The 13425-nt window shown below is 36.4% G+C and overlaps 1 protein-coding gene and 1 pseudogene across 1 annotated transcript; both read left to right on the top strand.

Moving 5' to 3' along the window:
* The first annotated feature begins 3066 nt into the window (after nt 1–3066).
* On the top strand, nt 3067–5841 carry LOC121782111 (exosome complex exonuclease RRP46 homolog). The gene is made up of 7 exons (XM_042179826.1): nt 3067–3341; nt 3671–3784; nt 4386–4507; nt 4715–4787; nt 4882–4949; nt 5217–5349; nt 5433–5841. The coding sequence occupies exons 1-7, from the start codon at nt 3236–3238 to the stop codon at nt 5546–5548; spliced, it is 732 nt and encodes a 243-aa protein (XP_042035760.1). The 5' UTR covers nt 3067–3235; the 3' UTR covers nt 5549–5841.
* Nucleotides 5842–8071: 2230 nt separating this feature from the next.
* LOC121781649 lies at nt 8072–13118 on the top strand (annotated as a pseudogene).
* The last annotated feature ends 307 nt before the right edge of the window (nt 13119–13425 follow it).

Raw genomic sequence — 13425 nt, forward strand, 5'->3', positions numbered from 1 at the left:
GCCATCGACGCTGTTGCCAACGACTCAAACGCGGTGGCCGTCTGGGTTGGGAGCATTTCCGGGAACGGAGATGGGTTTGCAGCGGTCGAGGATGAGGTCGCGGCCGCCTTCCCCTTGGCCTTCGCAGCCTTGACGCCGGGAGGACACCGGGAGGACACCGGTTTGTGTCGGAACTCCCTTCATCCACGTACGTCCTGTTGAGGTCAACCGGGGTGATTGCCGCTGCCGCTGCTCGTGTAATCACCAGCTTCGGTGGTCTTCGTCCTCTTCGGCGCACCAGTGTGCAGAATTCCACCTTGGAACTTCTGCTTGTCCCTCAAGAGCGCCCAGATGGCCTCGTGCTTGAAGTCGCCGTACATCGACCGGTACGACAACAGCGCTTTAGCGCGCACGTCGCTCAAGCTCTCGCCGCTCCCCTGTGCCCACGTGGACTTCTCGAACTCCGCCGCGTACAAGTTCACTTGCTTCTTCACTTGATCCCAGTGCTTGCAGAGTTGCTCACGTTTGCGCTTGTACGCGGTCGGCGGCTTGGCCTCATTGTAGAGGCCGGCGATGCGCTCCCAGTACGCGCCATGCCTCTGGTTGTTCGCGAAAATCGGGTCTTCCGATATATCTACCCAACACCGGGCCAAAATGAGGGTTTCGTCGTCGGTGTAGTTCGTACGGCCGGGGGCGTACTCATCGCAATTTCCAGGAGGCGGCAACTTCTGCGCCCGCGGCCGGTTCCGCTTCTTTTTGGCTGGGGCGGAAGCGGTCGCGGCGGGTTCGGGATCTGGATCGGAAGACGGCTCCATGTCAGACAACCCGTACGATTCCGTACTGAAATCGGGATCGTACTGGGTGTCGGCGTCGAATGAACGATATTCGCCGGGTTCTGTACCCGGCCAACGCGCCTCTCCGCTAAACATAGGACTATTGGGACTTGAATCCATTTCGTAGTAATTATGTAAATGTTATAATAAGTTTCAAAACTGAAATCGTGAAATGAAATTACAAATGAACTCTATTTATAAAAAACGAAACCACGTGCCATCGTCCGCGTATCCCACAGTGGGCCGGACGATGGTGCGGACGATGACCTACGCCATCGTCCGCATAGGCCGCAATGGGGCGGACGATGGCGCGGACGATGGACATCGTCCGCCCTATACTCCGCGCCCTTAGTATAGGGCGCGACGATCGTCCGCGGCCTATGTCACGCACCCGCAATGGGGCGGACGATGGCGGGCGCGGACGATGCGCGCCATCGGGCGTGCCATCGTCCGCCCCATTGCGGATGGCCTTATGAAGTGGTTTATAACAAAAATATTTGTACTACAGTGTTTGTATATTTTTGGTACTTAATAAAAATGAATATCACAAGAGAATTCTAAACAAAATCATAATAAATTTGAGATATTTTCTTTATTATTTTGAATTTTTTTTCTTTACCTTTTTTACCTTAAGGACTCTTTAGGTACATTTATTTCTCTTTCATCTATTATTATAATTCTTCTCATCTTTCTTTTTCTCTAATTTCACTCTCATCATTTATTCCATGTATCCATTTATTATTTGAACTCCTTTTATATTATCATAATTATATCAATAAAATTGTCTTATTTTACAAATTTTATATACCTTGTTATATATAGACAATCATGTAAGGCAATATTATATCTATCTAATTATAGTTACAGATATATACTTTTTCATATTTTAATTTTAATATAAATATAATATTTTAGTGCATAGATTTAATATATTGAATACAAGATAATAATCTGTAACAATACATAAATATAGATATAATATCATTATACATGATCATCTATATATAATGGAGTAGTAATAATATTTATAAAATTTTCTAAAACAAGTCAAATTTTGTTCATATAATAATTAAGATAAAAGAAATCCAAATAACAAAAGTTGCATGGAATAAATGATAAAGAAGTAAAAAGAAATCAAACTATAAAAACTGATGAGAAATAAATTAATAATGTAAAATGGAAAAAAAAAGTCTGAAAATAGTGGGAAAATACCTCAAACTTGACACTCCCTCCGTCCCATAAAAAGTATGTGCATTTTCCATTTCTATCCGTCTCACAAAAATATGTGCATTCTATTTTTAAAAAGTTATCCTAATTATTACCACTATACATCAACTTATTTACATCTTATACTACCATTAAACCACCATTCTCTTCTCTACTTTCTTATTTTACCAATTTTATCTTATTTCATGTGCCATATCAATTGTCCATATTTTGATGAAATAGAAGAAGTATGTCTTAGTCCGTCTAGAAACCTCATATAATATATATGTTTATTAATTAATGAAAATATGCAAATACCATTGTTCGAAGAACTTTTTTTTATCTCACTTTTATTTATACTAGTATTACACGAACTAAATTATTTTCAAAATATTGATCTAGTTTAAAATTAATTAAATGAAATTAGAAACAATATCATTGTATAAAAATGATAAACAAAAATGTATATAATAAATATAGATTAAAAATAAATATGAAACAATCAATCACTTGTTAAATCATACAATAGGAGATAAAAGACCCATTATATTGAAGAATTGAACAAAAGAGGAGAATCACCCATTAATTTTTTAAAACTTTTTATACACTACATTACCTTTAGAATTAAACTAGCATATTTAAAGTTTTTAGGTTTTAGTGCACCCATTTTAGTGTAAATGTCACATCAAATATAATTTTACTCCAACAATTTACACTAAACTCAAACTTAAAAGAATATTATTTACATTATGCTCTTTTTACTCACAAAATTTGGAAATTTTTTAAGTTTGAGTTTAGTGTGAACCTAAAGATATGTAATTTTTTTCCAAAAATTCATAAATGAGACATTAAATTGTAGGTATTATGAAATTGCAAAATGAGACATTATTTCACGAACGGACGGAGTACTAGTTTTCCATTAAAATTCATGAACGATTAAACGAGTATTAATTTATAGAACAAGCTACCAATAATTTATTTTGTATTAGTACCAAAAAAAAGAGAAAAGAAAGTGCTAGTTCTTGAAATGCGATTTTAGCTTCTTATACTGTTCCTCTTCCCGCTAAACCCTTCTTGTCCAAAACCCTAGATTTGAACTTCAGCTTCATAGAATTTATTGTTAAATCTTCAATTTAGCTTGGAACAGAGCGAAGAGCTTCAGAAAAAAATTGATCTTCAATTGTGATTTGTAAAAATATTATAGAGAGCGCATATCAATGGATGTAGAGAGAGCAGGTGGGCGTGGTGCTAACCAGCTGAGACCAATTGACTGTTCTCGCGACGTCCTCAGCCGCGCCCATGGCTCCGCCAGCTGTTCTCACGGTACAACTCATTCCCCCCCTTTCCTCTTTCTCTACATTTAGGTTTTATTTTTTCGATTAGATGTGAGCTCGCTTTGTTTTGTTAGTTCTTATCTCTCCGTTGATTGTAGTGGCCTGGTTAATGACTTTAACAGTAAAAGCTTCGATTCTGAGTTTCTGATTTTCATTGCCGCATTGCATTTCTTATGTTGGTACTAATTTGGTGATGACCTAAAAATGCTGAGGAAATCGTATTTAGGGCTAATCAATATCAACTCCAGAGTTCCTAATTGCCATTTCTTCATTATGTTTATGCGGAATGTTTTCTAGTTTACGTTTGCTCTGTTTCAGGAGAGACTAGGGTGCTTGCTGCTGTTTTTGGACCTAAAGCCGGGACGAAGAAGAATGAGAACCCTGAGAAAGCTTGCATTGAAGTCATTTGGAAAGCCAAAACGGGACAGATTGGTGAGAATTCATATACTGTGTTACCGATTTCGTATATGTGTAGCTAGAGATGCCAGTTTCCATTTAAATGTTTGCAATTTTGTGAGAAGAAACTGAGTTTATGCAACATATGTATTCAAGCATACTTTTATACTCCCTCCGTCCCCCAAATATTGTCTCACTTTGACCCGGCACGGGTTTAAGAAATGTAATGAAAAGTGAGTTGAAAAAGTTAATGGAATGTGGGTCCTACTTTTATATATTAGTTTTATAATAAAATGTGAGTAGGAATGAGTTAGTGGAATATGAGGTCCACTACCAAAAATGGTAAAAAGTGAAATGGGACAAATTTTATGGGACGGACGGAAATGGAAAAATGGGACAAACTTTCAGCGACGGAGGGAGTATTAAATATTCTAGTATAACGCTTGATGCATTTCATTTCATTTGAGCTTCTAAGCTTTGCTGGTATTATGCTAAGTTTTTTTTTGTTTTTTTAATCATGTTCCAATATGTGTCCCTAAGGGCTAATAACTGTTTGTACTCTTTTAAATTAATTTATCTGTTTGCTACTCATAGTTGATGTGCCATTTGCTAATTTTTGGATATGGGAATTTGTTAGGAAAAATTGAAAAGGAGTTTGAGATGATATTGAAGAGAACATTGCAAAATATCTGCCTTTTGACCGTTCATCCCAACACCACCACATCAATAATAGTTCAGGTTGTTCACGATGATGGTTCTGTATCCTTCCTCGGTTTGTTTGTTTTCTCTAATAATAGGATTCTGCCTTTTGATTTGATACACTCACTGGGCAAAGGAGTCCATGTTACTCCTAACTGTTTTTAAAATATGAATATTGTTACACACCCTTGTTTCTTGTCTGGTTTGGTTGCATCCTCATTTTGAAGTCCTGTAAACTTCTGGATTCCTTGACCAAGCATTTGTAAGCTTCTTCCATGTGCCATACACACAACGTGTGCTGCTCTTGTAGATGCTGGAATCCCTTTGAAATCTCTTGCTGGTAATACATTATAGTAGTGTTTATTTCTTATGTTTCTATCATCCAGCTTATAGATTGAGTAGAGTTTTCACGGTATTGCATTCTATTCCTCTAGTCTCCTTATGCTGTTGTCTCACCGATAGTGGGCAAATATTACTGGACCCAAGCAAGCTAGAAGAACAGGTAATCTTTTGTTGCAGTTTTTAATTTAATTTCTTCCTTATTATCGAGACCTGTGTAACCTGTCACTCTTTCATGCTAGTTTCTTGTGAAGTTTCCAGTCCATTGCTCACTTACAAGCAAAGTGAAACTCATCCCATGTTTTTCTGTTTGTAGTTTTGTAATTTCAAAAGATTTCTAATCTGTGTTTAGTTGGAATCACATTTGGTGCATTGCATTTATGTCTATATAAAATGCTACTTTTTTTGACATGGTAGTTTATTGTGGCAGAAAATGAAGGCATTTGTATGCTTAGTATTTCCCAGCTCAATTCATTGTTTACTCCCTGAAGAATCAACACCTGCAACCACAAAATCAACGGAGCAAGAGATCATTACGTCTCTTACACATGGTATAATGACAGGTAATCTGGCTTCTTCCAATCTTTTCATCAAATCTCACAACATTCTGATTGTCGGTGATTTTTCAAAAATGCACTGTACACAGTGGACGATTACTTTCACTGCGTAGAACAAGGAAGAGCTGCAATTACCCCGCTGTCCAATATTCTGAAAAAGAAGATGCGATCACAATCTGCAGGTAACTCATCCAAAGCAGCTTGACCTTTGTTACAGCCAAAAGCAACAATGCAAAGGAAAAATCATATTGCTGGGTATTGAAATATTCTTTAGATATAGCATATGATTTCAAATTTGTAGTTTATCAATTTCTCTATTTTTTTTGTGATATACTAGTATACAGTTTATGCATCGTTGTTTGTTATTGGTTTGATTTTATGATTCTGATTAACACCTTATGATTTTTAAGTATTGTTGTTTTAAGAAGGGTGGTGTAGCTAAATCAATTATACATCTATCCAGCAGATTTAAAACTTTTAATTGATTGTTTAGCTTTAGACATTTTTTTCGTATTTAGTTATGTGCATTAAGAAAATAGATCTTGCCTATTAGTATATGACTGTAATATGTAGTAGTACATTACAATATAGCAAAATTCAGATTACATAATAAATATGTTTGTAAATAATGATTAGATCTCACTATTTTCCCCAGTCAATTTATGCAGCAAAAAATCAATTCATTCTAATTCTAGTAAAAAAATAGTAAGAATTTTTCTCATCATAAAGTTTTTATTCACGTGGGAAAAGATATTTAGTATATTAAGTTCTGACCATTGTATGTATTTCCTCTCATTTTTTAATGTTTCTGTTTGTATGGTTTGTTGTAGTCAAAAACAAGTTGTTCATATTCATCATTCCCTCTGATTTCCTAAGATGTTTTTATTTGTATTATTTGTTGTAGCCAAATACAAGTTTCCAATGTTAATCCTTCACTTAAGATGCTTATGTTTGTATGGTTTGTTGTAGCCATACATAAGTAGTTAATGCTAATGCTTCCATCTTCTTTCTTGATATGTTTCACTTTAAGGTTTGTTAATGTTAATCCTTTTTTAAAAAGTTTTTGTTTGTATGATTTGTTGCAACCTAACACAAAAATTGTTAATGTAAATTGTTTTAATACAAAATTAAATGTGGACCTTCCCTAATTTGTTCTTTGCTTTGCTTGGGTCTTGTCTTGATCTAAATTGGCATTTCCAGTATTATCACCATAGATTGGCTGTTTCACAGATAATAAATTGTGGGAAGCATTCCTATGCGCGCATGACTCGACTTTTTATTTTTGAAAAAGAGTAACTCTGATAATATAAAACAATAATAATTTTTATTTATAATAACATAATCATTTTCAATAAAACAATAATAATTTTTATTTATAATAACATAATTATTTTGAATAAAATAATTTTTTTTAATAAACTAACCTTATACGGAGTAGTATACATTAACAATTATTTTTTCTTGAAACTCGTAGGGATGGAGAGTATAACAATACCTCTTTTATACTCCTTTCCTTTCTTTGGAAAAAATTAAAAAAAAAAGAAAAAAAAGAATTCAGTGAAGGCTGAACTGTTATCTTGTACGCCATCCCTCCCATGTTAATTGGTACTCCCTCCTTCCCGAATAAGAGTCGCTAATTTCCATTTTGGGTCGTCCCCCATTAAGAGTCACTCTTCATTTTTACCATAAATGATAGTAGGCCCCACATTCCATTAACTCACTCCACTCACATTTTATTATAAAACTCATATAAAAATGTGGGTCTCACATTCCACTAACTTTTTCAACCAACTTTTCTCTACATTTCTTAAAACTCGTGCCCGGTCAAAGAGCGACTCCTATTAGGGGACGGAGGGAGTATTAATTTTTTTTCGGTACGTTCCTAATTAATTGATATCCTTATATTTTACTATTTTTGGTAATGGTCTCTAAGTTCCAAAAAATTCATTAACTCACATGTTATTATAAAATTAATATATAAAAGTAGGATTTTAATTTCACTAACTTTTTCCACCCATTTTCCACTACGTTTCTTAAAATTCGTGTCAAGTCAATTGATGTCAATTAATAGAGTACGGATACTAAATTAATCAGAATTTACTAGAACGCCATTTCCCTCAAAATTCGAATACAACAAGGCTCCAATAATTGATTATATAAAGAATGAAAAAAATATAATATTATTGGTTTTGAAATTTTAAATAAAGCCACCATCTTATCATATTGCACATACTTAAATCTCTTTTTCCAGATGCTCGAAACTACCGATGCAAATGTAAATAAATGTTTATCAAAACCAAGATTCAGATATGTGAGATGTCCCATGGCCTAAATAAAATTCAACCTTTTCTAATAAATATGAATATCATCAAGGATGATATCTATGTTAATCTTTCAAAAAAAGTATGCACATATTTATATGTAATATACTGTCGTTTGTTTTCTAAAAATAAAAACTCTTTTTTAGACTGTTTTCTAAAAATAGAAATTTTTCATTTTAGGAAATGGTCACCACAATCCACTAACATTAATTCCATTACTTTTTCTCTTCTCTCTTATTTTATCCATATTTTCTCATCCTCTTTCTTATTTTTATCAAAATCCCTATTGTTTCCAAAGTTCCTATATTTAATAAACGAAGGGCCTATATTATAAATACATAAACTTCATGTGCTATATAGATTCGCCAACTGTAGATGCAGAAAGATGCTACTTGAAAAGACAAAAAATGACTCATGAAAATAAAATCTCTTCTAAAATATTGATTTGTCCAAAAACCAACGCCTTATTCGTTTTATATACATGCAGTTTGGGAGTGAGTTGCTCCTCAATTAGACCTTCATGTCCCCCTAAAATCAACCATCATTCTCATTCTTCTCTCTCTTATTCTTCCACCACTCTCAAGGTATTCTTTCTTCAAATGCTTACATATTTGTATACTATCATTACATGTGTGTTTCAGTGTGTGTGTTGACAATATGTAAGCTTATGAGATCTTTGGATATATACAGCCATTGCCGAAGGAGCTACACAAAAGCAACCCCATTTTGCTCCAAGTGTCAAAAACGATCAAAGAGGCCTCACTGAGATTGTTGGATGCATTTGTCGATTCTGTATTCCACTTTATTGATCAGCCATTACTCCCATCTCAAGTAACACTTCTTGCAAATGGGATTCATAAAGTTTCAATCTTTTCCATAACCAAAAAAGAACGATTTCATTTTTTGTGAAAATTTCATGCAAAAGGGATTCATAATGTTTCAGTCTTTCCAAAAACAAGATTTAATTTTTTTGTGAACATTTCATTCACAGAGCAATTTTGCTCCAGTGGAAGAGATCGGAGAAGCAGTAGACGTGACAGAATCGATAAACGGAAGGATCCCAGATGGTTTTCCGGCGGGCGTTTACATCAGAAATGGTAGCTTTCTTCGTTAGTTCCAATATGATATTCTTAGTTAATCAGAAATTACCGTTATCAGATTAAAAATATAATAGTTTATATATTGTTCATATATTTGTGCTGCCATTGTGTTTGTAAAGCAGATTTGTGTCTGAAAGATAAGTCTTTGATAATGAAGTAGACAGTGACATAACAATGATCTTTTTTCTCATGTAGTTGGAGTTTTGGAGATTGTAGGAATCTTTGTAGTAAAAGCCAAAACTAGAGAATTAGTTTTTTGTTTGATGTAGAATAAAGCTCATTACAAGGATCTGTGCATAAGGCTCCAAAAATTCCTGTATGAATCGATGAAACAAACAGATCCATTCATCTATTGTTCTGCTTCACTTTGCAAGTTCCGTTTCTTGTGTTATCCTATGATGATTCTGTCATATCTGCTTGATTCTTACTCGTTGCCACCTATACGCACCGTCTCAAAAAAATTCCTTCCGTAATTGGAAAGGACAAATAGGTCTAAGATGTGTAAAAATGCATGGTCTATTTCCTAGAGTGTCCTTTCTTACACGTATATGGGATTATTACATAGTGTAGTAACATGGAATGTTGTTCCATTTATTTGAGGTTTCTTGAATTTTCCTGACAAAAGATGATAATGTTGCCTTTGGTGCAGGGCCAAACCCCCTATTTGGAGGTTTAAAATCGACAATTTCCGTATTTGGAAAGTCTAGCCACACTTGGATAGAAGGAGAAGGCATGCTTCATGTTTTATACTTCTCTAAAAATGGTGATGGAAGATTGGAGATTTCCTACAGAACAGACATGTTGAAACAGACACTTTCAAGCAAGAAAAGGCTAGGAAGAAACCGGCGTTCCTCCCGGCTATAGAAGGAGATTCTCTAGCTGTATTGTCTGCTTATCTTCTTAACTATGTGAGGATTGCATATTTTTACAAAAAATTAGGTGGTTTTTGACCTTTATTTTTCAAGCTGAGATCACTGATTAGGTGATTTCTCTGTTTTCTGTTAGTTGAGATTCGGGTTTGTGAACAAGTATCTGAGCAACACCAGTGTGTTTGAGCACTCTGGGAAGCTCTACTCATCTGCAGAGAATCATATCCCTCAAGAGATGGACATTTTCACATTAGAAACGGGGCGGAATTGGGATGTGAATGGTTCTTGGAATAGGCCATTTACCAGCCATCCAAAGGTACATAACTTAATTTCAAGTAATTTTTTTTCCTTTTACTACTTGCTTCGTGCATTGGTTAACCTTTAGCAACGCAGAGAGATCCAGACACGGGAGAGCTTGTGATTATGGGGATTCACCCGGAAAAGCCTTACTTCGAGCTGGGAGTGGTCTCAGGTAGGAATGCTAGAATCTTTTACTACATTATTAAGAACTGAAAATTTTCATGGTTGAATCATTTACAATGAGTTTTCTTTAGTTGGTGGAGATAACTGCTTCACAAAGTAGATCTCGGACTAGACAGATGCTGCCTTTGCCACGAAATAGGGATCACAACGAGGTGAGAGCTCGTTGCAGAGGAAACTATATTCATTTTTTTGGCTTCATTTATGCTGATGGATGGCCTTGTTTTGATCAGGTACAATGTAATCATGGATTTTCCTCTGACCATAGACATAAATCGACTGATAAGAGGCGGGCCGTGAGTGTTCTTCACCTTGATCATAAAAGTATCTGATAAATATAGAGCCATTTTTGATTGATTGCTCACTTGTAGTCTAATAAAGTACAATGAGGAAGACTATGCAAGGATTAGCATCATGCCTCGTTATGGAGAAGCCGATTCTCTCAAGTGGTTCAACGTGGAGCCAGGCTGCACCTTTCACATCATCAACTGCCACGAGCAAGACGATGAGGTAGTTGTCTTGGCCTGCAGGGCCCGTGACTCCATGATACCAGGCCCCGACTTTGGCCTTAACAAGCACGAGTGGTTCTCAAAAGGGCTTGAGCAGACTGGTGCAGACGCCCAATTTCTTTTGCGTGTTTATGATTGGAGGCTCAACTTGCTCACAGGCGAAGTGGTGGCTGAGAAGAACCTCACGGGAACGGACTACTCCATGGAGTTCCCAATCATCAATGATAAGTATATTGGCAAAATATGCAAGTATGCCTACACGCAGGTTTTCTGCTAAAAGGCCAGCTCCACATCAGGTAGCTCCTGTCATATTTCTAACGAGAAATCAAGCTTTTATAGTCCATAATAAGGTTCACACGTCGTCTCAGGCACACCAAAATATGGAGGGCTGGCCAAACTTCACCTACAAGAGAGGGATCAATTTGATGGGCAGGTCAAGGTTGAGCACCACAAGCTCCCGGGGAACACCTTCTGCTCGGGCATTGCTTTCGTGGCTAAAACAGGAGGCGGAGACGAGGATGATGGATGGATCGTTGCATACGTACATAACGAAGACAGGAACACATCTCATGTAACTATGACAGAATCAGTTTTAGTGATGAAGTTTTTGGTGAATCTTGACACATTTTTCTTGTAGGTGTACGTCGTCGATGCCAAGAATTTCTGCAACGAGCCAGTTGCTGTAATCGATCTTCCAAGAAGAGTGCCTTATGGATTTCATGGAGCTTTTGTGCCATGTTGACTTTGGAGAATCAACTATATTACATTAGGAAACAATAGCCATCACTTTGTCAAAGATATGTAACAATATAGTTTAGTGTGTTTGTGTCATTCAAGTGTTGGGACAAAGATTTAGAGATACTGTCTTAAATCTTGAACATTAGAAAAACTGATCATTCTTGTAAGATTTCACTGTATAATGTCTTTGTATACACATAAATTATAAAGATATTTTTTGTATTTAACTACTTTTCCCCTTTTAAATGTTTAATTCATCTAAAATCGGATTTAGATGTGTTAGATGTCGTTGATCAAGTACATAATCAAACTTTATCAATTGAATATGGGTATCATCATGCATATATGTTCATCTTTCGAAAGCAATTGGTGTATCAATGTTTGACATAAGTATATAACTAATCTCCTATAGATTCCCCCACTATAGAGGCAGAAAGATTCTTCTTGAAACGACAAAACATGACTCAAGAAATAAGATCTTTTCAAAAATAGTATAGTATTGATTTGTACTAAAACCCACACCTTATATATATACTACATGTAACTGTAAAACACACACAGACACATAGTTGAGATGGGCAGTTTTGGAGTGAGTTGCTCCTCAATTAGACCTTCATGTCCTCCTAAACTCAACCATCATTCTCATTCTTCTCTCTCATATTCTTCCACCACTCTCAAGGTATTCTTTCTTCAAATGCTTAAATATTTGCATACTATCAATACATGTGTGTTTTAGTGTGTGTGTTGACATGTAAGCTTATGAGAATCTTTGGCTACATACAGCCATTGTCAAAGGAGCTCCACAAAAGCAACCTCATTTTGCTCCAAGTGTCAAAAACGATCAAAGAGGCCTCACTGAGATTGTTGGATGCATTTGTCGATGGCAAGCACGAGTGGTTCTCAAAAGGGCTTGAGCAGACTGGTGCAGACGCCCAATTTCTTTCGCGTGTTTATGAGTGGAGGCTCAACTTGCTCAAGGGCAAAGTGGTGGCAGAGAAGAACCTCACGGGAACGGACTACTCCATGGAGTTCCCAATCATCAATGATAAGTATGTTGGCAAAATGTGCAAGTATTGTTACACACAGGTGGTCTACTCAAAGACCAGCTCCACGGCAGGTAGCTCCTGTCATATTTCTAACTAGAAATCGAGCTTTTATAGTTCGTATTAAGGTTCACACATCATTCTAGGCACGCCAAAATATGGAGGGCTAGCAAAACTTCACCTGCAAGAGAGGGAACAATGCAATGGGCTGATCAAGGTCGCGCACCACAAGCTCCCGAGGAACACCTTCTGCACGGGCGCGGCTTTTGTGGCCAAAAGGGGAGGCGCAGACGAGGATGATGGATGGATCATTGCATACGTACATGACGAAGACAGGAACATATCTCATGTAACTAACTATGACAGAATCAGTTTTGATTTTATGTTTTAGTGATGAAGTTTTTGGTGAATCTTGACACATTTTTCATGTAGGTGTACGTCGTTGACGCTAAGAATTTCTGCAATGAGCCGGTTGCTGTAATCGATCTTCCAAGAAGAGTGCCTTATGGTTTTCATGGTGCTTTTGTGCCATTTGACTATGAAGAAACAACTACATGAGATTAGGATAAAATAGTCATCACTTATTAAAAATGCTAAGAGATGTGTAACAATATAGTTTAGTAGTACTATGTTTGTGTCATTATAGTGTTATGACAAAGATTTGGAGTGACTGTCCTAAATCTTGACCATTAGAGAAACTGAGAAATCTGTAATATTTCACTGGCTGATGTCTGTGTATAATTGTATATACATAAATGAATAAGATTCCTTTTTGTATTTAACTACTTTTCTCCTTTTATGAATGTGCAAAGACATGTATGCTTTACAAGACATAGAAACCTATCACACCACGAGACGTTGTCAGTGAGTTGGGTTGTTTGGGAACAAATTCCGTGCAATGCAGGCTCTCGATTCAACCACCTTAGAACACAGACGTAGTGTGCGAGTCAACGGGCTAGTAAACCAGTGACCATTTAGACAAATTATAAGGCAACTGGCAATAGTTGCATTTGTTTTATGAA

Source organism: Salvia splendens, chromosome 20 (genome assembly GCF_004379255.2).
Source record: "Salvia splendens isolate huo1 chromosome 20, SspV2, whole genome shotgun sequence".
NCBI classification, from domain to species: Eukaryota; Viridiplantae; Streptophyta; class Magnoliopsida; order Lamiales; family Lamiaceae; genus Salvia; species Salvia splendens.